At 40.0% G+C, this 26,315-nt stretch overlaps 1 protein-coding gene and 1 long non-coding RNA gene across 2 annotated transcripts; one reads left to right on the top strand and one right to left on the bottom strand.

Moving 5' to 3' along the window:
* Nucleotides 1–8,974: 8,974 nt before the first annotated feature.
* Nucleotides 8,975–9,366, bottom strand: LOC111342112 (uncharacterized). The gene is made up of 2 exons (XR_002695919.2): nt 9,157–9,366; nt 8,975–9,065 (listed from the first exon to the last, which is right to left on the bottom strand). It is a non-coding gene; the product is annotated as an uncharacterized LOC111342112 (long non-coding RNA).
* Nucleotides 9,367–18,834: 9,468 nt separating this feature from the next.
* On the top strand, nt 18,835–20,277 carry LOC148739195 (uncharacterized). The gene has a single exon (XM_088747251.1). It carries the CDS (start codon nt 18,850–18,852, stop codon nt 20,215–20,217), a length of 1,368 nt encoding a protein of 455 aa, XP_088603377.1. The 5' UTR covers nt 18,835–18,849; the 3' UTR covers nt 20,218–20,277.
* Nucleotides 20,278–26,315: the final 6,038 nt, after the last annotated feature.

The raw sequence follows: 26,315 nt of genomic DNA, 5'->3' as shown, positions 1-26,315 counted from the left end.
TATAAGTGACTCTGAAATGTCCACACTTCTTCCAGGCTTCATGTAAGCGGTCATGATGTATCAATCACAGCTCGTGGGATTTGAAAAAAGTTCCATTCGTTCTTGGAGTTCATAAGCGAGTCTTCGTTCACATTATTTATCCTCACTCCTTCAGTTATTTGTCTCAGCATCGCGTCATTGTGATAAACCCCCGTCACATCCATTCGGAACTGCTTTACCTCTCTATTGTGTTTCTCTTTACAGTGTTTCCACAATGCAGATCGTTCTTCCTTATTGTTATTGTTATTGTTATTGTTAACAATATTGTTATTGTTATTGTTATTGTTAACAATAAGGAAGAACGATCTGCATTGTGGAAACACTGTAAAGAGAAACACAATAGAGAGGTAAAGCAGTTCCGAATGGATGTGACGGGGGTTTATCACAATGACGCGATGCTGAGACAAATAACTGAAGGAGTGAGGATAAATAATGTGAACGAAGACTCGCTTATGAACTCCAAGAACGAATGGAACTTTTTTCAAATCCCACGAGCTGTGATTGATACATCATGACCGCTTACATGAAGCCTGGAAGAAGTGTGGACATTTCAGAGTCACTTATATGAACAATTATTTATGAGTATTTTAAACATGGCGGAGTACTACTGATGAGGATCGTAATTGATCGAAATCGATTTGGAATTCCGCTACATTTTTACAAGTGACTTTTTATATACCATTTTACACGTTTTTACAATTCTTGTATTCGTTTTATAGTAGTTTTTAGTGCGTCGAACGTGACTACGAGACGTTATGTCTAGCAAACTGACTCAATATGGAAAAAGCTCGAGATATGAAAGAGTATTCCTGTGAGCTGCCAATTCGTGTGATAGAGTAATGGCGATCGGTTGGCTCTCTCGGTGTAGCGCGTCTCTTGTCCTAGTATTGTTATTTGCAACATCGCTAGACGACTCATCTGTACCCGAAAGGCTTTTTGATGATGGAAACTTGTTTCTGGCCCTTAATTTAAACTCTGCCAGCTTTCCTGGACGAAACTCTGGTCTACCAAGACGCTTAACACGTGTTGCCTCGTCGCCATCTTGGAAACTTCAAGCTTCGATTTACTTGGCTAACGTCAGTCTTTCTGCCTCGTACTTACTGCTCTTAGCCGGGGATGTGAGCTCCAACCCCGGTCCGGTGAAAGATCCGTGTGCTATTTGTTCTAAAGGATGTCGCTCAAACCAAAGAGCTATTCAGTGTGACGGTTGCGACAAATGGCACCATGCTAAATGCTTGAACATGGGCGTTGACGAATATTATTCTCTCGCAACTAATGAATCTTCTACCTGGATGTGTTTTACTTGTCTGTTCCCTGGCATAGACTGTTTGGATGACTCTCATTGCAATACTACTACTCAGCAACGGTCAGACAATAACGATTTTCATTCTGACGTTCGCATGTTACGGGGTTTCAAGATTGCTCATTTAAACGTTAATCGTTTGGTAAACAAACTCGATCATGTAAAGGAACTTGTCCACAAACACTCCTTTGACATCTTGACTCTTTCTGAAACCTGGCTAGCTCCAAATATTTTGGACAATGAGATCACGATACCAGGGTACTCGCTTGTGCGTAAGGATAGACAGTGTTTGACCAAAAGTTGTGGTGGAGGAGTTTTAATTTTCGTCCGGGATGGAATCCCCTTTGTCATTATGTCTGATCTCATAAAGCATAACTTTGAATGTCTGTGGGTGGAAATCAAGAGACCTAAATGCAAACGAATGATACTGTGCTGTTCTTACAGACCTGATGATGTGAACATCGATGGTTTTATTTCAAATCTAGCTGATTCGCTAAATTACATCGACACTGAAAACTCCGATATTGTTTTGGTGGGTGACTATAATATTGATTATTCCACCAAGAATCAGTTACGCCGTAAACTTGATGAATTTGTATTACAACACAGTCTGTCTCAGATTATTTGTAAACCTACTCGGGTCACTGAGAATTCTAGCACCACGATAGACTTGATGTTCGTTAACAACACTCACAGGGTCGTGCAGTCCGATGTTCTGCAGTCAAGCATCAGCGATCATAGCATTGTGTTCTGTACTATCAAGGGAGGTGTAAAGAAACTTCCACCAAAGTTGCTTGAGTATCGTTGTTTTAAAAGCTACGACAAAGAAGCATTCTTGCGTGATCTCAGCAACCTACCTTGGAGCATAATCGAAAGTGCTAATGATGTTGATGATGCCGTGTTCCTCTGGGAAGGTCTTTTCAATAGCATTGCAAACGACCACGCTCCGATAAAATCAAAGCGTGTGAAGGGGACAAAGGCACTATGGGTTACGAACAAACTCCTCGAAATTCGGAGTGATCGAGATTACCACTGGAAACAGGCTCAGAAGCGTAAGAACTCGCAGTATCACTGGCAAATGTACCGAAAATTGAGGAACTGTGCGAATAGCGAGGAAAAGAAGCTGAAATCGAAATATTATTGTCGGCTGATAGAAGATGCTAAAGGTGACAGCTCCAAGATGTGGAAAGCGATTAAAGAGACACTTCCCTCTAACCACAATGAAATTAATGCAGTTTTTGGTCATGGAAAATTGCAGACTGACCCCAAAGGCATTGCAGAAACTCTAAACAATCACTTTTCAAGCATCGGTAAGAGCCTTGCAAAGGCCTTTCGTGGTTTAAAACCGACTCAGTACGATGCAGTTCCTACCTTATCGTTCTCTCTCAAGTATGTGACGTCAGCCTTTGTTGAAAAGCAGCTGCGCCTAATGAAAACCAATAAAGCGGTAGGACTAGACAACATCAGTGCACGTTTACTCCGTGATGCAGCAAATGTACTTGCTTCACCTCTGAGGGATATCATAAACCTCTCTTTTGAGAAGGGTCAATTCCCATCATCTTGGAAATGTGCGAAAGTGACTGCTCTTTTCAAAGAAGGTGATAAGTCCGACAAAGATAACTATCGTCCCATTTCTATCCTGCCCACGGTCAGTAAAGTAATTGAGAGAGCTGTTCATTCTCAACTTTACGGCTACCTCGACTCCAACAATCTGCTTGCTGTGAACCAGTTTGGCTTTAGACGTGCAAGATCTACCGCTTTAGCTCTAACGCAGTTTACCGATGAAGTGCTAAGTAATATGGATAAAGGTTTAGTAAATGGTGTAGTTTTTATTGATCTGAAGAAAGCCTTCGACACCGTTGACCATGTCATCTTACTCGGGAAGCTCAAATCTTTAGGATTACGCAGCAAGAATCTTGAGTGGTTCCATTCCTACATATCCTCTCGTTACCAGAAGACTGTGATTGGTCAAGCCTCTTCTCCTGCGCGGAAGGTTTCCGTTGGTGATCCTCAGGGGTCTATTCTCGGTCCATTACTATTTGTCATCTACATCAACGATCTACCCAATGTCCTTCGGAACACTACGGTCACCTTATTCGCTGATGACACTGCTATCTACTGCTCTTCTCAATCAGCCCGTGACCTACAGACCATGTTGAATCAGGATCTGGACAGGCTAGCTCAGTGGCTCTACGAGCATAAACTTACACTAAATATCTCGAAGTCTAAATTCATGCTCATTGGCGGTCCAAGGAAACTTAACACCTTAGAAGAATTCACATTAACAATCAAGGAGAAGGAGTTAGACAGAGTCAATTTGTTCAAGTATCTGGGCGTAATTATCAATGAGAATCTGACTTGGACTGATCACGTGGATTACATTAAGACCAAAGTATCTCAGAGGCTTGGCGTTTTACAGAGAATAAAACATCTTATGCCAAGAAATACAAGGGAACTCTTTGTAAAAGCCATGGTGCTGCCAATCCTTGATTATGCTGATGTGACTTGGGGGGATAAATCCAACACCACTCTGATGAACAAGATCCAATTACTCCAGAATAAAGCAGCTAAATTAATTTTAGATATGCCAAAGCATTCATCAGCAACAGAAGCTCTTGATCTACTTGGTTGGGATACGTTGGAAAAAAGACGAAGATCTCATCGTCTATTTTTGGTTTTTAAGTCCTTGAATGGACTAATTGATTGGAGTTTTAATTTTAATCATTTTAAAGACATGCATGATTATAACACTCGTTTTAATAACAACATTTGTAAACCACAATCAAAGCGTACATGGGGTCAGCATCGGTTTGTTTGTCATGCAGTAGATGACTGGAATGCTCTCCCAGACGGCATTAGGAACATTTCCGATTTTTCAGTTTTTAGACGTCTTGTTAAAAACATGTAGTCTCTTCTATTGATTATGCCCTTTTATTCTTTTCTTGATAACCATATTTAAATTTTCTGTTATCCTTACGTTAGATTTATGCAGGGCCTCACTGAAAACCACACTTTGTGACGTGGGCTCCCTGTCAAAAGATCTTACTTATTATTATTATTATTCAGTTCGAGCTAAGTTAGGATTTCAAGATTTGCAAATTTAGGAGCGCCTTTTATTTAAGACCGCGTGAGGGGTGGCTCATCAATCGACATTTCAGTCAGATAACCCTATGGGGAACATAGAAACGTCTTTTTTTGTTTTGTTTTTTTACAGACTTGCTTCTTTATTCTAGAAAATACACGAAAACTGAAACGAGCGTGGGTACCCGTAAAATGGCGGAAATCAGTGCCCCAAGTAAAGGCAAATGAACTTTGCTCATGAAAAGCGCAAAGGAAAACAAGCTCGTACCCATTTGAAAAATTTGTATCGGAGGGATTGAGATATGGTTGAAGTCTAAAACGGGACCATTTCACAACCAAGTCAGGAAAAAGGTGATGCTTTTGATACTTCAGCTGATGTTGCTTCAGGTTACATCACGCTGTAAAGTCATTTCTACACAAGTCATTTGAAGGAGCTCCACGAGTGAGGCCCTCGAAAAGTAGAGGAAAAAAAACTACTCTTCGGGGGGCCTTTCTCATGGAGCTCCTGCAGCGTATCGGCGTCACTTCAATCCGTGTCGCGCTATCACCAATTTCTTTTCTTTTCCTTTCTTTTTTTTTTTTTTAACTCGCGCGACGGACTTCGCCAAAAAGGAGGGACTGCTCGTAATCTAAATCATTTCTGAACACTTAAAGACTCAGTCAGCAATACCGATGTTGAGGCCGAAATGGGTTTTATTTTAGATCGAGCGCTAATTCCTAACTAAGCCGTATTTCAGGAATTCTTTTTAAAATATTATTATTTCGAAGAAGTTTTCCAAAATGCTGCAAAGCGCCGGTCTAGTAAAACTGCCCAAATGGCACAGTGCGTTGTTCCAGAAATTCTTTAAATTTTTGGTTTGCTTGCAGAGACTTTATGTGGCAAGACAAATATGCCATTGCCGCAAATTATAAAATAACCTCTTACTAACCGAGCGCGAGGGCCGTACTGAGGATTATTGGCCCGAAATCCTGATCGAGAGCCAATATTTCCCAATATAGCTCGAGCAAGCTATGTTAGTAAGTATCTTATTGTATGCACTCGCGAAAACTTCTTAAATATTAGATTTTCCGGCTTCCGCGAACAGAAATACGCCGCTTACCAGTGGAATACTGGTGGTTTAATTTTAAATACAAAAGTATGAAGGTTCTTAAAGCAAATGGCTCAGAAGATAGGGTCTTCAAGGTCTAGGTTTTGTAGCTTATATAGTCAAATACAACTGCTGATAAATAGGTAGAAAGTCAAGGGCGCTGTTCTTACCCTTTACAAAAGATGTAACAATTAATTGAGGGTCTCCTTGGCAAGATGGCTTTCACTTCTGACGATTAAGAGTTTGGCCGTTTTACGGCGAAAGCTAAAATTTCTACGGTTAACTTTTTTTGGACAAACGGTTAAAACTTGTCAATTTTTACACCTAAAGACTAACTTTCTGCCGTTTTACGGCCAACGTTTAACCCTCTAAGAACCACTAAGGATTTCTAGTTGCGACAACGTAGCATTTACGCGATCCTCCCTTAAAGCATGGAGTGTTTTTCGTTTCAGGTCGCAAACCGCAAACCGACCTGCCTTATCAAAAAGTATACGTATGTATGTATGTATGTATGTATGTATGTATGTATGTATGTATGTATGTATGTATCCCTCCGTATTGATGGTGGAAGATTTTATAATCCCCTCCTCTCTTCTTTTCTAGCCACCACAAAAAGCCAGTGTTACTATTCTATTTCCCATCCCACGTACCGATAAATTGAAGTTTTACAACAGTGTCGTTAAACAGAAATACGAATCTGCCTTTTGTAGTGAACAAGGCAAATTCAAACGGTATCTCCTTAAGTATAAAAAAAAAGGAGAGAGGTAATATTTTCTGGCCTTTGGATTTTCATAATTACACTTTGCATCTGTCGGTTTGGCAATCATGAGCAACAATGCAACCTCAGTGAAGCTATGTTTTTAAATTTTCGTTCGGGATAATGTGAGCTGGGCAGAGACTCGGAAAACACTATGGAAATAATAGTTTAGAATTTAAAAAAAAAACAATAACAAATTTGAAGGCTGTTATCGTACCTTTCCATTTTACAGGTGCCTCATTATTATAAAACGGAAAGAAAGGATTTCTGAGGATAGGAGTAATGGATGAAGAGACCTGCCAAAGGAGAAAACTAACAAAATTGTAACGATATCAATACACATCAAATCATCTTACAGCTTCCCTGTGACGGGTTGTGAAATATCTCTAACCTATCCAAATACTACGAGCGCGTTACTTGAAAGTGTAGCCTTAAATTGGTTGTACACGGCAGTCAACAAACTGCTGTTAAGCTGTTCGTTTTAATTAATAGCTCTCTAATATCAAAAATTTATCTTTGCTGCTGTTTTTTTAGGACATGAGAATCTCGTTCAACTTGTTATTCGTTTGTTGTGTTTCTGCTTCACGAACAAGTTTCATCCTGCCCAGATGGTAAGTTTTATCACAGGCAGCCCAAGCTCTCTTTAAGAACCACCCAAGGAACACAATTTGCATATCGATTTATAAGTATTTGTATGGGACTTTCTACAAGATATCCATAGAGATAGTTAAAAGTAAAAATATTAAATAAAAATGGCTTACCTTATTCCATACGTGTGTTGTTTGCTCCTGGTGTCGTTATTTTACCGATTTAACTTGATTATATATTATAGTTTCTTTTTCAATATGCTTGTAAGTATGTTAGCAAAGTTTCTCGATATGACCAAATAATCATGACCATTCTTAACTTATCATACTTTTCGCTACATGCTTATAGTCTGTACTTCTTTAGAAACATTCAAATGAAGATCCACTGAAGTTTTCGCAAGGTCATCCAAAGGACAAGAATTTCGCAATTACACTGATATGTCTTGGGTTACCTGATATTCAATAAAATAAAGAGCCTATAGCTATGGTTGCGTCGCGCTCAGGGAAAAAAATTATGTAATCACTTGTTGGAGAGAGAAAGTTTTGAATTCAAGAAATTTATTTCCCTTTTCTTTACGGGAGAAAGCATCAGACCAACATGGAATGAGGATTTCTATTCGGGTACATTTTCATTTGCCAGTGTCATCTTTAGGTTATATCTCTTTGGTTGTTTAAGAAAACTTTGGAGGTAAAATTTTTTCCTCGCAAATATTTTGCAGACACATGTTAAACATACACTAGGATGTCTGATGATTGTAATTTGAGAACTCGGCTTTTGAAGAATAACTACAGTCGATTACAGAACCCTCCTCCATTATTTAGGCCAAATGAGTAACTTTTTCATAGCCAACAAAAAACAGAGATAAAATTGTTGAAATGCATGTTGAGCATTTACTGTATGTTTACGATAGCGTACTTTGGACACTTACTGCGAAAAAGCGGAATCACGAAAAATTTCCCTGTTGTTTAACCATTGCCACAGTGATATAAACATTCCAGCACTGACTCGTTTCCATGGTGCAATTAATATCGATACACAATGAAACGAAGAGGGCTATCTTTAAAACAGGAAATGAGGAATGAGGGAATGGGGAATGAGGGAATGGGGAATGGGAAATCTTTAAAATGGGGAATCTTTAAAAGCGAGAATCTTTAAAATGGGGAATCTTTAAAAGCGGGAATCTTTAAAATGGGGAATCTTTACAAGCGGGAATCTTTAAAAAGGGGAATCTTTAAAAGCGGGAATCTTTAAAACGGGGAATCTTTAAAGCGAAAATCTTTAAAACGGGGAATCTTTAAAAGCGGGAATCTTTAAAACGGGGAATCTTTAAAAGCGGGAATCTTTAAAACAAGGAATCTTTAAAAGCGGGAATCTTTAAAACGGGGAATCTTTACAAGCGGGAATCTTTAAAACGGGGAATCCCTGAAAGCGGGAATCTTTAAAACGGGGAATCTTTAAAAGCGGGAATCTTTAAAATGGTTAATCTTCAAAGCGGGAATCTTTAGAACGGGGAATCTTTAAAAGCGGGAATCTTTAAAACGGGGAATCTTTAAAAGCGGGAATCTTTAAAACAGGGAATCTTTAAGAGTGTGTATCTGTAAAAGCGGTCCGGTCAATTTTGCTTGAGACACAGATTTCCCTCATTTCTTGTGGGTTGTAAGAAATTTATGTGCCTATACTAAAACCACAATCCGTTTGATCGGATCTCTTTATTTTTCAGAGTTTTACGGAAATGAAATTTCACTCGAGCGAAGGCCTGTCGTGACACTTTTCAAGACTTTAATTTGAGACAACTTTGGAGGACAATTTATAAAAAACTATGGAACTCAGCAAAAAACAAATACCACAGCCATGTATATTAATTCTATCTTATCCATCGAGGCGACTTTCGTGAACATCACATTTCAATCAAGGAAACAGGAAGACTTGAATGACACCTTATCGGTTCGCTTAAGTCACACACGCGAAAACCGATCAAATTCAAGGTAAATTTTTGAAAAAGTGAGGCGTTCTTAACTGATCCAACTAACATAGTTAGGAAGTAGATGCTATAGAAAAGGTAACTACAGAAAAAACTTTGCGGCCCGACCTTTACTAAAACTTTATAACTCCACGAACTTACCTAATTTTCGGCAATCTCTAAGTTTGGCCGCCATTTTGAGGGACTTATCAACATGAAGCGTTGCAGACACAAATCGAGCAGGTAGATCTAAAACCGTCAGAAATACATGCGAAAGCAATTCAAGTAAACTTTACTTTCTATTCAAGCAGCAAAATGTGAAATTATTCGTAATACTTACCATTCCTACATTCCCATGCGACCATTTCTTCCAACAATTCAAACACAACTAGTGTTCAAATTCCCCTCGTCAGTCCACCATAAGAAATAACCTGTGTCACCCAAGCTTGGACTCAAATGTGAAGTACGAATCAAATAACACAACTGCTTCTTCTTCGAGGCAATATCATGCTGGTATTTTGATTTTCTGACCGACAAGAACGGTGTTCAGTAAAGGCTGGTTTTCATTAGCGACGGAGTAGGAGTCGGAGTCGTAAGAGCGCTATTGACCTAGCCGGAAAATCAAAATACGGAGTCGTAAGCGGAGTCATAAGCCCGACGGAATCGGAGTCGGAAGAATCAGAACGTTTCCATTTTCTTCCGATTCCGCTTATGACTCCGTCGCTTACGATCTAGTGAAAACTGCATTGGCGGAGTCGGAAGCGGAAGCGGAAGAATAAACCAATCACAATGCTCGATTCCAGGCCCGAGAAAGTACAAATTTTGGCGTCAAAGACAAATGGCGGATGAAGAGCAACTTTGGCTCTTATTAATCATTATTTTGCGCGGGCAGAGACAATGCAGGAATAATATCGTTCGAAAAAGAAAGTAATTTTGAGTTCATGATATCTATCGACGTCGAGCAGCTTAGGAAGAGTATGCTAACCTCGTCAGCGAACCACAACTTGGTGATCGTGAATTGTACTCTCGGTAGGTTTCGAGTATTTTAACTTTAATTTCGTAATTTTACAGTCAAGCTCACACGTTTGAATTTGTTACGGCTATTTGTGCAGTTTGGAAAGATGGAATCGAGCATTGTGATTGGTTTATTCTTCCGCTTCCGCTTCCGACTCCAACAATGCAGTTTTCACCAGATCGTAAGCGACGGAGTCATAGGAAGAATCGGTGTTCTGCTTCCGACTCCGTCGGTTTGATTTTTACTAGATCGTATCACTCCACGCTTCTGATTACGACTCCGACTACGACTCTGTCACAAGTGAAAACCAGCCTTAAGGGATCGCCATGTTTACCTCATACACGGACCGCTGACCAGCCGCTGAGTGAAAACAGAACGGTGTGGGATGGGGTGGGTGGGGGTTTATCGTCATAAGATATTAGAATACATGCTTAAAAAACTTTGGGACTCCCAGTCTAAATCGTGAAGGCATGCTTAGTGGTACAGACTACTTCTATTTTGTTTTCATAACTTTTTGCTTTAAATCAGAACTGGTATTAGTTAATAGAGTTATCGATGTATTTTTAACCGGGGTACCCATATTACTTTTTGCTCGTCTTCTGTGGTATGAAATAAGGTGTCTATTTTACGAGAACCTTTTATTTATGCCCCATTGCACGGAATGAACACTGTACTTATAATGTTTTTTCTAAGTCATTTCTGTTGTTCCCAAGAATTCATGCAAAATCATTTACTTTATAATTGTTGCCAACGCGATACGAGTTCGGGAGGTCTAAAGGAACTCGCTCTAACTTTGTAAACTCGACACGATTTCACTGATTTCCGCGCTAAGGGAACATTTCATGAGTGGTCTGTGGTTACGCTCGCTAGGCAAAGAATGGGTTTGTGACTTTCTCACTCAATTGAAGAGACTCGCGTCCCTCCTATGAAATAGTTAAACAGAATACAGACTGCGAGCAGTTTCTTATTTTTCTTAAATATAGTGAGGTCACGCGTATCCTGTGAGCATGGAGAAGCCGCGAGATTGGTGACTCGTGTGTCACGTCTTTGGTGCTCCACGCTCTCGGAGTTGAGCAAAGACAAGAAACTTTACCACTGATGCGATACAAGAGGTTCAATGGTTATCTCGATTATTTGAACACATTTATTTACATTGGTAAAGATTTGTTTATAAATATATGAACTGATGCCGATCCTTTTTGGAACGAAATATATTTAAAGAGAAAAAGAATACCCGGAGCAAAACAAAAGTTGTCTAGATCTGCAACACAAAGCATGCTTTTGCACATAGACTGAGAATCGTAACGCATATTATGATGCTTTAATGAATATATTCGAATGTTCCCAAAAATCTTCTGATAATCTGCCCGCACCCACCCCACACCCTCCCCCTCACCACTAAGCCGTAAATGTTTTCACTTAGCGGCTGGTCAGCGGCTCGTTTATTAGGTAAACATGGCAATCGCTTCGTGATCGCCGTTCTTGTCGATCAGAAAATAAAGAAACCAGGCTGATATTGCCTCGAAGATGAAGCAGTTGTGTTATGTGATTCGTACTTCACATTCGAGTCGAAGCTTGGGTGACACAGGTTATTTCTTACGGTGGAATCGACGAGGGGAATTCGAACACTAGTTGTAGTGTTTGAATTGTTGGAAGAAATGATCGCTTGGGAATGTAGGAATGGTAAGTTTAACAAACAATTGCAAATTTTACCGCTTGAATTGAAAGAAAAGTTCATTTGAATTGCTTCCGTATGTATTTCAGACGGTTTTAGATCTATCTGCTCGGTTTATATCTGTTACGCTTCATGTTGATAAGTCCTTCAAAATGGCGGTTAAACTCGGAGATTGCCAAAAATCAGGTAAGTTCGTGGAGTTATAAAGTTTTCCCAAAGGTCGTGCCGCAAAGTTTTTTTCTGTAGTTACCTTTTCTATGGCGTGTTCTTCCTAGCTATGTTAGTTGGATCAGTTAAGAACGCCTCACTTTTTCAAAAATTTACCTTAAATTTTATTGGTTTTCGCGCGTGTCACTTAAGCGAACCGATAAGGTGTCATTCAAGTCTTCCAGTTTCTTTGATTGAAATCTGATGTTAACGAAAGTCGCCTCAATGGATAAGATCGAGTGAATATGCACGGCTCTGGTATTTGGTTTTTGCTGAGTTCCGTAGTTTTTTTTTAAATTGTCCTCCAAGTTGTCCCAAATTAAAGTCTTGAAAAGTGTCACGACAGGCCTTCGCTCGAGTGAAATTTCATTTCCGTAAAACTTTGAAAAATAAAGAGATCCGATAAAACGGATTGTGGTTTATTATAGGCGCATGAATGTCTTAAAACACAAGAAATGAGGGAAATCTGTGTCTCAAGCAAAATTGACCGGACCACTTTTACAGAGACACTCTCTTAAAAGGGGGAATCTTTAAAACGAGGAATCTTTAAAAGCGGGATTCTTTAAAGACATAGCATTTTTTTTTCTGAATGGTAAGTCAGCCACCAGCCCTATAAGCAAGTATGATTGAATACTCTGATCTACATCGTTTTTCGGTATTATTTTCGGTATATCCTCAGGGTTCAAATGACAGCCGGCTGCCGGCAGCAGCCTGAACTTTTAACACACTTGCTGGCAATTTTTCACCAAAGAACTGAAATCTTTATACAAAATATTTTGCTTATTGATCGTCCAAATGAAGTAAAAGTCGCTGTCCTGTTATGGTGAACATTTCATATCAGACAATAACGCAGCCAAGAAACGTTTTAAAAGCTTTTTGGAGACGTAAACGAGGATAAGGTTTCGAAATTTGAAGCGTGCTACAAGGAGTATTTTTGTTTACAGTATTCAGCTTTCAACGTATTTGTTCAAGCGTGAAACGTGCAAGTTTGTTTACACACCGTCACATTACAGTGTTTATGTTTCTACACGTTCATACGACCTTAAATCAAGATTTATTTTCCGCCAAACTCTGTTCAATGTCGTTTGTATAGCCTTCTCACGCGTTCAAATTAAAGTCGGTGCTTGACATTACGAATTTCCCATGGTTGTAAATGAAGAAGCGCGACTGTTTGTCTAGACAAAGTTGAATATTTCACGCTTTAACAAACACCGAAAAATTGAGTCGTTCACCACGCTTTGTTATTTGATAGGGAATTGCCGCAACGAAACTTGTTGATCAAAATAAAGATTCTGATGCCGGAATTGTTTTAGTAATTTAATCATGTTGAGTGTTGAAAACATGCGCTGAGTACCCTTCCATTACAGCGTAGTTTTACTTGTGTCAACAGTCATGAATTTTGATGTATTCACTTGCTTAAAATTGAAAAAACCATCAACTTTTCCACAGACCATCCATTAATTTGCTCGATTTAATTTCACGCTTCTAAATATTCCTTATTTCAAAGATTCTCGCTCTTAAAGATTCCGGCTTTTAAAGATTCCCCGTTTTAAAGAATCCCGCTTTGAAAGATTCCCCGTTTGAAAGATTCCCTCTTTAAAGATTAACCATTTTAAAGATTCCCGCTCTTAAAGATTCCCCATTTTAAAGATTCCCGCTTTTAAAGATTCCCCATTTTAAAGATTCCTGCTTTTAAACATTCCCCGTTTTAAAGATTTCCCATTCCCCATTCCCCATTCCCCATTCCCTCATCTTCATTCCTCATTCCTCATTCCTCATTCCTCATTCCTCATTCCTCATTCCCCATTCCCCATTCCCCATTCCCCATTCCCCATTCGCTCTTTTAAAGATAGCCAAGCGAAGGGAGGGTCTAAACTTCAGTAGCGGTTTCCAAGGGTTTTGTTTTTAAAAATCAGTGGACTTTTACATGAGAATGATCTTCGCAGTAATGCGGAATGGAAGGCAAGAGATTACAATCTCAGGCTTGCTGGTAAGCGTTTTATCTAAGACAAGTTTAATGGATATGGATTATGGAAAAACAAAGCACAAAGGGAAACAGTAGAAAGAACACAACATAAAGTAACTTTTTTTAAAATAGGTACGGAAAATCAATTGTGATTTCAAATAGAGTAGATAAGTCGCGAGTTCACGATTGAAACGTTTTATCTTTTAAAGCATTAACATTAACCGCAGTTATTATGGTTTCTGAAAACTGATTTGGGCTCGTGAATCTCCTTGCAACTGTCGGTATCAAGGTAATCAACATCCGTGGGTCCGCTGTTTGTTTGAGGGGTTCCACGAAAAGTAAGTGTTGAAATATATAAACTCAAATCGCTTTCGTGTTCTCGATTTGACGTCACTTTACCCGCTAAAGCCATTCCTCTTTAAACTCGGTCGTGGGGCAAGATGGCGGCTGATTTTCCGTATTTTGACTGGGCGCAGAAAATTGAAGATTTGAGCAAATAAAAAAATTTTTCCACAGAAATACTCCAAAAAATAAGCTTATTTCGTTAAGCGAAAAACATTTTTGGGTTTAGGTGCACTTTAACATTAACCGCAGTTATTACGGTTTCTGGACACTGTTTTGGGGTCGTCAATCTCCTTGCAACTGTCGGTATCACGATAATCAACATCTGTGGGTCTGCTGTTTGTTTGAAGGGTTCCACGAAAAGTAAGTATTGAAATATATAAACTCAAATAGCTTAACACCATCTGAGACCCTCAGAACAGTGTTGATGACCCATTTCGCATTTCAATTAATAATAATTTTTTACTTTTAAATCAATGCCTTATCTTAGCATTTCCATCCACTTTGCTTTTTGTTGGAGAACGTCTTGTGAACCACATCATGGCAAACATCAGTGTGATTGACAGGGACACGTGCGTATATCGTTGTTACCTGAACAATAACTGTGTTAGCATCAACTTTTATTTTGGACAAAATGAAGCAGAAACACACAGCTGTGAAATAAACAACGCAACGGCCAAAGAATACGATAACGATGTGGTGAAAGCAGCGAACTACGTATATCATGGAACGAAGGTACGAGCCGCCAAGTACTAATCGTGATACTCGAGCTTTTTGAGCAATTCGTGAGAGCTGAGGGCGTATTCTTGATATTTTCATGTTTGACTCGAATTATTTATACCCTGTTTGTTATTTTCATTTCAAGCTACATGGACACATGATAGTGTCATGAAGGACCTTCTGTAGACAAAACTACTAAAGTATCCCTAAGCGCCCGAAGGACTCTTTGGTGCCCAACGCCATCAACAAAAGAAATCGATTTGTCTCGGTCCGTTTGGAACTTTGTCCAAACACAGTGAATGACGGATCGTTGTTTTTCTTTAAGTGATGAAAGCAAATTATGATAAATTATCTATTTTCAATGTTTCTCGGGAGAAAATTATTAACGGAAAGGTCATTTTTTTTAAGTGTTACCTTTAAACCACATCTGATGGCTAAAGAGAGCGCACTATTTGGGTTGCAATGATTAAATTGAACTATGACTGGACTGCATGGGTTAACTTTTGTCGTTTTTTATTCTTGTGATACCTTCTCCATCAAGTCCTATTAAAGGTCCCGGCGAAGTGTCACAGAAACCTCACGAGATACCTAAGAACTACTTGCAATGGATTAGAATATTGTTCTGGAGGAATGATAATTCCTCTTGTTGCCTTACAAAGCTGCATGTTATTAATTTCTTAATGAAGCCATGGGAAGAAGTCTTCGGGGCAGAGTTTTACTTTTTTACAGCGATGGCAGATTTCTATGTTTGTGTTGAAGAATTTTTGTGTTGGATCTCCCTGCAAGAACAATGCCATCTGCCAGTCAGGATTTACAAGAAAAGGATATCGATGTCTATGTACTCCTGGATTCACGGACCAAGATTGTGAAAAAGGTAAAACTTAAAGGGTCGGTTATTTACACGAGGTCTAGCCCAAAACACGGTTTTACGCGTGCAGGTATCTCTGTAAGAGGGTGGTTTTCATGAAATAAATATCCTTCCACTGCTATCTCTCAGCCTTCTTAACACTGTTCACCATCACTATTGGATTGTCATCGTTTTGATCTACTTTTTCAGAGGTTTTAAGCTAGATCATTTTGGCATCTCGTCAAAGTGCACCTATTAGAATTAGGAGCATCCTCGGGAGACCCAGGGGCTGTGAGTCGATTTCAAGTTAAGGGCAGAAGAGCCCCTGGGTACATTGTCTTACAAGATTAGTTCCAAACGGTCGCAGTCGTTCTGGCATCTGATTGGTGCCAGAAAATCTTTGTGTTTTTCTGCCCAATCAGAGTGAAGTGTGCTTTGGAGTCCTTTCGTGTGTTTTAATACTTGGTTCTTATTAACCGAAAGGGAGTCCGTATGGAGAATCTTGACCGAGGTCGCCAGTACAGACCGAGGTCAAGATTCTCCCATACATACCGACCTAGCTCGGTTAATAAGATGTTTGTTATATGGCTGTGTCTTATATGCCAATTTTTTATATTCTTTGTACCTTATTTTTCTAGACCGGTCTAGATGCCGGTCTAGATTGGAAAATCTAGACCGCTTTCAATATTGATTTCAGCCAATCAAATTCCATCCTCGGAGACCCAGGGGCTGTGAGTCGATTTCAAGTTAAGGGCAAAAGAGCCCCTGGGGACATTGTCTTACAAGACTAGTTCCAAACGGTCGCACTCGTTCTGGCATCTGATTGGTGCCAGAAAATCTTTGTGTTTTTCTGCCCAATCAGAGTGAAGTATCCTTTGGAGTCCTTTCGTGTGTTTTAACACGCACATACACAACAAGCTCTGTTGCTCGCTATGTTTGTTTGGGCCGTGCGACGAAGCTTTGCCCGAGGTGAAAAGTTTCAGTCTCATCACACAATGTAAGAGAAATCGATCAGATTGTCCGCTTAATCTTACCGGAAATTATACTGAATACTTTCGCAGGTATCACAAGAGAACGTGTTTAAAAGTTTGCGAGGTTCTTGTAAAACATAATTGTTGCAAGCATTGATATGTCGCTTTAAACGTTAGATGAGATGTAAGCCTAAGTCTCTCAAGATTTTTTGTACAATTTGCTGTAACTGAAACTTTTCCAATCCCGTGAAGTTATTTCGTCGCACGGGCCACGCAGGTATGTCGATCAACTGGCGCTTACGCAACTTTTTGTGCACGCCCGGCCAAAATCTAATGTAATCTTCGCTTGAAGAAAAAAAAAAAAAGGCTAGACGTGGAAACTTTTGTTTATTAGATGTGGGTAGATAACCCTGTACTAAGCTGACATTTACAATAAAGGAAGCCCGCCCTTTCCATCTAATATTTCTTGTTCTTTGGTTTTGTTTTCCCCAATGAAAGCAGCATCGATTCCCAATGATCAAGGGTATTTAACTTGGTCTTCAACAATCGACAAATGAGGTGAAATGACAACGACCAAGGGACTAGAAGAGAATCCGTGGCCTTTCGAGCTCAAGAATTTGAACACTGTACACAGCAGCTGAAAGATTAAACTTTTTCCAAACCCCTTCGGTAACTGTCCAAAACACATCTCCTTTCCACGATGTTCTCGATGATTAGTTTTGGTTAAGATTTTAATTAGCTAATCGGAAACCCAGCTAAGCTTTCTTTAAGCGCTTGCTGGAGGTCGTCCACGTACTTAACGTTCTCCGCAACCTTGGTCATATTGCGAAAGACTTTACTACAAAGCAACGATTAGAATTTGGCGCGCACAGAAAGTTACGTTAGCGTAAGCGCCAGTTGCTTGACATACCTGCGTGGCCCGTGCGACGAGATAACTTCACGGGATTGGAAAAGTTTCAGTCACAACAAATTGTACAAAAATCTTGAAAGATTTAGGCTTACATCTCATCTAACGTTTAAAGCGACATATCAATGCCTGCAACCATCATGTTTTACACGAACCCCGCAAACTTTTAAACACGTTCTCTTGTGATACCTGCGAAAGTATTCAGTATAATTTTCCCGTAAGATTTCGCGGACAATCTGATCGATTTCTCTTACATTGTGTGCTGAGACTGAAAGTGAAACGTTTCACCTCGGGCAAAGCTTCGTCGCACTGCCCAAACAAACATAGCGAGCAACAGAGCTTGTAGTATATGTGCGTGTTAAAACACACGAAAGGACTCCAAAGGACACTTCACTCTGATTGGGCAGAAAAACACAAAGATTTTCTGGCACCAATCAGATGCCAGAACGAGTGCGACCGTTTGGAACTAGTCTTGTAAGACAATGTCCCCAGGGGCTCTTTTGCCCTTAACTTGAAATCGACTCACAGCCCCTGGGTCTCCGAGGATGATCAAATTCGTGAATTCGGTAGTTCCCAGTCCTTGCGAGACACAGCCATATAATGAAGACATATACAAGAAGCTCTGTAGCTCGCCATGTTTTTTTGGGCCGTTAGACGAGATGTAAGCTTAAATCTTTCTAGATTTTTTGTGTAATTTGCTGTAACTGAAACTTTTCCAATCTCGTGAAGTCATTTCGTCGCACGGGCCACGCAGGTATGTCGAGCAACTGGCGCTTACGCAGCCTTCTGTGCGCGCCAAAATCTAATCTAATCTCCGCTTATAAAAAAAGAAAAGCTAAGCGTGGAAACTTTTGTTTATTACATGTGGGTAGATGGCCCGTACTAAGCTGACATTTACACTAAAACAAACCCGCCCCATCCAATATTTCTTGGTCTTTGGTTATGTTTTCCCCAATGAAAGCAGTATCTGATAATAAAAATTAACGGTAAAAAACTACGACGTTTCGAAGTCTGGATGACCTCATTATCAAGTAAAATGTTAAAACTGATGTAAAATTGTAGCTCAGAGATTATATACAAATAAAATGTGATAACTTCATTAGAATAATGAGCGTTCATTGTTATTGGTGTTTAGCATGTCAGATCGTGCAGTATATGTTTAAATAAATACTTTTGCACGTATTGAGTCAGACTGCGTGTTTAGCTTTGGTTTTTGTTCGCGAATGAATAACATTTCGTGAATTAGGCAGTCCATTTTCCCGCGGCATTTCTTGAGAACGGAAAACATCTCCTCTAGGCTAGTGGACGCTACACTGTGGGCTTCTTTCAGATGCTTGCCAATGACAGAGGCTTTATGTTCTTCTATGCCTGGGATGAAGTTGTATGACTGGGACCTACAACTTCGCCCTGGCCAAGTGGCTTGAAGAGAAGCTTAAGCCCCTTTCATTAAATCAGCACGCTATCTGCGATATCTTCTCCTTCGCCGAAGTGATAAGGGAAACACCACTCAACCCGAATGACATTCTCGTGTCGTATGACGTATGTGCTTTATTTACCAACGTGCCACTCGACGAGACTATTGAGATCATCGCTGAAAAAGCCTTTAAAAACAACTGGTTTAATGAAACGCATGGTCGCAACCTCACAAAGACAGGTCTTACCGAACTTTTAAGAATAGCAACCAAAGATCAGCTATTTCAGTTCGACGGTCAACTTTATGAGCAGGTGGATGGTGTGGCCATGGGCTCGCCCCTGGGACCCCTTATGGCAAACGCTTTCCTGTGCTCCATTGAAGAACAACTGGATCGCAACAACAAGTTACCAAGTTTCTACAAAAGGTACGTCGATGACACATTAGCCACGATGCCAAATATTCAAGCCGCAACAGCTTTCCTTTCAACATTGAACGAATGCCATCCTGCCATACAGTTCACAATGGAAATTGCTGAAAACAACAAGCTTCCATTCCTCGGTATGATGATTGAGAAAAACGGGTGCCACCTGACAACAAGCGTATATCATAAACCAACTGATACAGGACTGCTCTTACATTACCAGAGCCATGTCGATCAGCGTTACAAAAGATCTCTGCTGAATACAATGCTGAACCGAGCTTACCGCCTGTCATCAACGAAAGAATCTTTTACGAAGGAATGCCAGCATCTCAAGCGGATGTTTACTAAGCTTAAGTACCCAGTGAAACTCGTCAACTCAGCTATCGCCTGGTACACGAGTTCTACGATCCAAAGCCGTCACGAAACCCCAACTGAACTTGACGCGGCTACACAAAAACCTGTCAGAATAACTTTACCATTTAAAGACCAAAAATCGGCCGACACAGTAAGACATCAGCTGAAAGATCTTGGCCGGAAAATCGGAACTGACCTACAACCAGTTTTCACGAGTCGTAAGATCGAGGGAAAGCTCAAGATACAAGAAGAGAAGCCCGCTTTAATTAACCACCAATGCGTTGTTTACACTTTTAAATGTGATTCGTGCGATGCGGATTATATCGGTTATACCACACGCCATCTTCATCAACGCATAGAAGAACATAAAGCCTCTGTCATTGGCAAGCATCTGAAAGAAGCCCACAGTGTAGCGTCCACTAGCCTAGAGGAAATGTTTTCCGTTCTCAAGAAATGCCGCGGGAAAATGGACTGCCTAATTCACGAAATGTTATTCATTCGCGAACAAAAACCAAAGCTAAACACGCAGTCTGACTCAATACGTGCAAAAGTATTTATTTAAACATATACTGCACGATCTGACATGCTAAACACCAATAACAATGAACGCTCATTATTCTAATGAAGTTATCACATTTTATTTGTATATAATCTCTGAGCTACAATTTTACATCAGTTTTAACATTTTACTTGATAATGAGGTCATGCAGACTTCGAAACGTCGTAGTTTTTTACCGTTAATTTTTATTATCAAATGTATTTCTAAACATTCTCTGATTAGAAAGCAGTATCGATTCGGTATTTAACTTGGTCTTCCACAATCGACAAAAGAGGTGAAATGACAATGACCAAGGGACTAGAAGAGAATCCATGGCCTTTCGAGCTCAAGAATTTGAACACTCTAGGCAGCAGTTGAAAGATTAAACTCTTTCCAAACCCCTTCGGTAACTGTCCGAAAACATCTCTCCTTCCCACGATGTTCTCTATAATAAGCTTTTGTTCAGATTTTAATTAGCTAACCGGAAACACAGCTAAGCTTTCTGTAAGCACTTGCTGGAGGTCGTCCACGAACTTAACGTTCTCTGCAACCTTGGCCATATTGTGAAAAGACTATACTACAAAGCGAAGATTAGATTTTAGCGCGCACAGAAAGCTACGTAAGCGTAATCGCCAGTTGCTTGACATACCTGCGTGGCCCGTGCGAAGAAATAACTTCACGGGATTGGCAAAGTTTTAGTGACGGCAAATTGTACAAAAAATCTAGAAAGATTTAAGCTTACATCTCGTTTAATGTTTAAAGCGACATATCAACCTGCAACCCTCGTGTTTTATATACGAACCTCGCGAACTTTTAAACACGTTCTCTTGTGATACCTGCGAAAGTATTCAGTATAATTTCCTGTGAGAATTATTCGGACAATCTGATCGATTTCTCCTACATTATATTGAGTGCTGAGACTGAAACTTTTCACCTCGAGCAAAGCACCATCATACGGCCCAAATAAACATGGCGAGCAACTGAACTTCTTGTATATGTCCGTGTTAAAACACACGAAAGGACTCTAAAGCACACTTCACTCTGATTGGGCAGAAAAACACAAAGATTTTCTGGCACCAATCAAATGCCAGAACGACTGCGACCGTTTGGAACTAGTCTTGTAAGACAATGTCCTCAGGGGCTCTTCTGCCCTCACCTGAAATCGATGGACTCACAGCCCCTGGGTCTCCGAGGATGGATTAGGAGCGACTTATGTTGGGAATATGAGAAAAATTGTGAGGGAGAGAAAAAACGCCTCCACAAAGCTGCACTTTTACTTGTGGCTCGCTTGCTCCTCGCAAGTCTGCACCTAACAGAGAGCCCACCCACCCATCCCCTCCTATTGTTTTTTAAAAGACTCCGATCGAATTTCCCTTAATTTGATTTCAGACATTAATGAGTGCGCTACAAATGCCCATAACTGCACTGGTGAAAATGTAATTTGTCAAAACACCGAGAGCTCCTTTGAGTGCATTTGTAAACCTGGTTTCAGCGAGAAAAAGCAGGAGTGCAAAAACACAACAGGAAACCCTGGATACAAATCATGGTCAGGGGGAGCAATGGACGTGGTGCACAGACTTCTGATAATGGATGGTCAGGTAAGAGAATATCGTTATGATTCCTTGCACCTCGGTCTGTGTATCAGGACCGAGAGCCAAACATTTTCCCGTCCCAAACGTATGCTACAAGCATTTTATCATATAACCACTTCAAAATTTGTTTTCAACTATGATCAGACGCGATATATGAGCGCACGTGGGACAACCACCAAAGAGATTCTACAGTAAAAACTTTCCTTTCTAGTCAGAACAAAAACCTCACAGTATACATGTCAGCTCTCATTTCGTCTTTTTGTTTATAAGATTGCGTGCGCGGGGCTGCCAGGTCATGTAATAATCAGCCATAATCCTGCAATATAGGTTTAGGTAACGTGTCAAATTAACTCATGATATCTTGGAGACGGGAAAAGTAAGATAAAACAGATTATACAACCAGGTATTACAGCAGCTATATGCAAATATCAAACATCACGGATAGCGGCTAAATTAAACTGCATTACATAAAGGTATGGCCATACGATAGAACACGGTTAAAAAAATTCCAAAAATCGAATGGGTTAACACCCCATTCGAACAGAGTTTCGCTTTTGTTTTCTAACTCATAAGATATACTCATATTTCAGGTGGTGGTGGTGGTGGTGGTGGTGGCGGGTTTTACTCCAGTGGAAGAAGTGGAAAGAATTTTGGTGGAACCAAGGGAAATGGTAGAGAAGACGGTAAGGGATTTATTCAGGGAGCGGTGGGTGGCAGATCGATTAGTTCCGTTGCCGATGGTGGGTTTGGTGGAGGAGGTGGAGCTTATGGATGGGGAGGAGGAGGAGGAGGAGGAGGAGGAGGAGGAGGAGGGTACTCTGGGGGAAGCAGTAGAGATGGTTTTGATGATTCTTGTGGGAGTGGAAGAGGCTCCTACAACAGTGGAAAGAACCAGGACAATGAATGTTGTTATAACACCGCTGGTCATGGTCAGGTGACCATTACGTTACTGGAGTAAGATAACTTTATCTACTGTGGTGAAGATGACATTAGAACATTAGAATGCAGATCTCACAGATTGGCATTCTAATTGACTGATAGCACTCACTTAAAATGCCAAATAAAGTTTAACTGTTTAATCGTTTTACCCTCTGTGAAAAAGAAACGTCACCTCTTTTATTTTTTCACTTGGTTTACTGTTAGCCATCATTTCTTTCGGTAATTTATTAATTGGGCTCGACGGTATGGGAGGGGAGGTGGTACAGATGGCCAACAACCTAATCAGTCACGCAACAACCTAATCGGTCACGCGTTTGTATGCTCCGCTATTTTTGTTATTTCTTGCATTTTTCTAAGGCCTGTGACTTTTCATTATGGCTATTCCGTTTGCAGCCAACTTTACGTCTCTTCGGAAGGTGTTGTCAGTAACTCTCAAACACGTTTCTGGGCGTACGAAGATGAAATTACGCTCTCCTACGAACCACGTGGCGGCCATGTTGATCTTGAAAGGTCAAGACGCTCGAGGAGAAGGAGGTTTCATCCGGCTAGGGTCAGCTACTACTCAAATACTTGTGCTACATTTAATACGGAGTATTTATTGCTCTCTGGCGACATAAAATCTAATCCTGGACCTCCACGTGCAGTTGGGCAAGCTCGCTATTCTGATAAACAATCGTCTAAGTCAATTATTCGCTGTCTTTCTTTAAATGCAAGATCAATTTGCAACAAGCTTGGTGAACTTCAGGATCTTGTTAGAACTAAAGGCGTGGATGTTGTAGCTATTACTGAAACTTGGCTCCATCAGAGAATAATGGATACTGAAATTCTCGACTCAAATTATGTTATCTTTCGTCGAGATAGACAACAGGGCCAACGTGGTGGTGGTGTTTTGTTGTGCTTTAAGTCTGACTTTATATCAGTTCGCCGCCGTGATCTTGAAATGGATGAAGTTGAGGTTGTTGTATGTGAAATATCAGATACAAACAACTCCAAAATGATTATTGCAGTATTCTACCGACCACCGAATATGGACTCTGGATATCTACAGAATGTTGTGAATATCTTTTACAATGTTCATCGAACTGGAATAAACAACATTTTTATTTTGGGAGATTTTAATTTTCCCAATGTTAACTGGTCCAACTACACTTCATCATCCAATTTTGATTCCATATTTATTGAATGCCTATATGACTGCTTTTGGTCTCAGTTGATTAATGTACCAACACGATGTGCTAATGACAGAGCGACAACGCTTGATTTGCTCATCACTTCGGTCCCAGAACATGTCAGGCGTATCGAAAGTCTCTCTGGGGAATTTTCCTCAGACCATATGATTATAACTTTTGAAATTATTGTACCACCGAAACGCATTAAAGCGTTTAAGCGTTACGTTTATAATTATAAAGATGCTGATTTTGCTGAGTTACGAAATCTCGTAAAGTTTGTACCTTGGGATTTAGCCTATGAGGAAGATGACATGGAACTTTCAACCGCCAAGTGGTTGGATCTCTTTCTCGCAGCTGTAGACGATTGTGTTCCTAAAATAAAAGTTGGATCGGCTAATAGTGCTCCATGGATTGACGCAGAAGTTCTGAAAGCTGTGAGAAAGAAAGAGAGACTCAGAAAGAAAGCTAAAAAGTCTTCCTCTGTTTATCACTGGGCAACTTTCCGAAGGTGTCGGGCGGAACTCAAGTCCCTCATCAAATGGAAACGTAAACAGTACTTTAAAGGACTATCATCTACTTTGACAGAGAATCCCAAGCGATTCTGGGCTTTTTATCAATCCAAATATAAGAACAAAAGACTTCCATCTTCTGTCCGATACAATGGAGCTAATGTGTCTGACGCTCAGGATAAAGCTGAGTTATTTAACAACTATTTTAATTCAGTTTTTAAGGGTGATGACTGTGTCCCTTTGCATGAAGACTGCTTTCTTGGTGACTTCGATGTTGGTGCCGATATCTTGAATAACATCGAACTTTCTCCGGCTACTGTTTTGAAATTCTTGGAAGAGTTAAACATCTGTAAATCCTGCGGTCCAGATGGTGTAACATCTCGGCTACTGAAAGAGTGTGCAGATTCGATTTCATCTCCTCTTTGTACCTTGTTCAACAAACAACTCGGTAGTGGTTGTTTTCCAAAAATGTGGAAGGTGGCTAATCTGGTTCCAGTTTTTAAGTCTGGTGACAAGGAAATGGTTGAAAACTATAGAGGGATATCATTACTGTGTATCATCTCCAAAGTCCTTGAAAAGTGCGTTTTTTCATGTGTTTTTCCCTTTATCCAGCCTAAACTTTACCATCTACAAGACGGTTTTGTCAAAGGACGTTCATGTGTTACAAGTCTTCTCAGATCTACATTTGTCTTTGCCAAAGCACTTGATGAGAAGAAACAGCTTGATGCAGTATTTCTGGATTACAGTAAAGCATTTGACTCTGTATCATTTAACTGCTTATTAAGGGAACTGTATGGCGTTGGTATAAGAGGGAACTTGCTATCTTGGTTTAGAAGTTATCTGACAGATCGTTTGCATATGACAGTTATAGATGGCCGAGCATCTTCTTTACTACCTATTTCATCCGGTGTGCCCCAGGGGTCTATCCTGGGACCCTTGTTGTTTATAATATATATTAACAGTGCCCCAAGTGTGACGGATGCTAAGACTACTGTCCAACTCTATGCGGATGATATGAAGTGTTATCGAGTTATTGATAACGGTGCTGACGCAGTTCAACTACAAAGAGACTTGCTAAGCTTAACTGGTTGGTCGTCTGAGCATTTGATGAATTTCAACGCTAATAAGTGTAAGCACCTTATCGTGACAAAGAAAAAGAGTTTTATGCACACATCATATAATCTGAGTGGGTCACAGGTTGCAGTCGTTTCAACTGAGAAAGATCTAGGCGTTCATGTTTCTTCAAATTTATCCTGGAACGATCACATTGACTTTGCTATAAGTAAAGCAAATAAGATGTTGGGTATTATCTATAGAACGTGCAACATTGATTGCGACCAAAAAACTATGTTGATTCTATATAAATCGTTGGTACGACCGCAGCTGGAGTACGCATCTCAAGTTTGGTCTCCCTATACTAAAGCAAAAATTAAGGCCCTTGAGCGTGTTCAAAGGCGTGCCACCAAATTTATCTTGAAATGTGATTTAACTTATCCAGAACGTTTACTAAAATTAGGTCTTTTGCCTCTCGAGTTTAGAAGGGAGGTGTTAGATTTATGTTTCTTTTTTAAATGTCTGAAGGGGCACATTGATTTTGACGTCCTATCATATGTTAGCTTCAAATCATATAAATACAATATGAGGAACACAGAAGCCATACTTGCCAAGGGTCGCTTTAGAACCGATGTTTTTAAATTCTTATTTTTTAATCGCATTGTGGATTTATGGAACGACCTGCCTGTAGCTATTAGGACAATTGATCGAGTATCATTGTTTAGTAAGAAAGTGAATCAGTTTTATATCAGTAAATTTAACTTAAGTAAGGATAAATTTTTATAATTTTTGATTACGTATTGTTGTTGCTATTTGTCTAAGTTAGTTTTTAATTTTTTTGTATTTTATCACAGACAGTT

The sequence above is a fragment of the Stylophora pistillata genome, chromosome 2 (assembly GCF_964205215.1).
Source record: "Stylophora pistillata chromosome 2, jaStyPist1.2, whole genome shotgun sequence".
Classification (NCBI taxonomy): Eukaryota; Metazoa; Cnidaria; class Anthozoa; order Scleractinia; family Pocilloporidae; genus Stylophora; species Stylophora pistillata.
The sequence above is the reverse complement of the archived record's forward strand: the minus strand, read 5'-3'. Positions and strand labels throughout refer to the sequence as shown.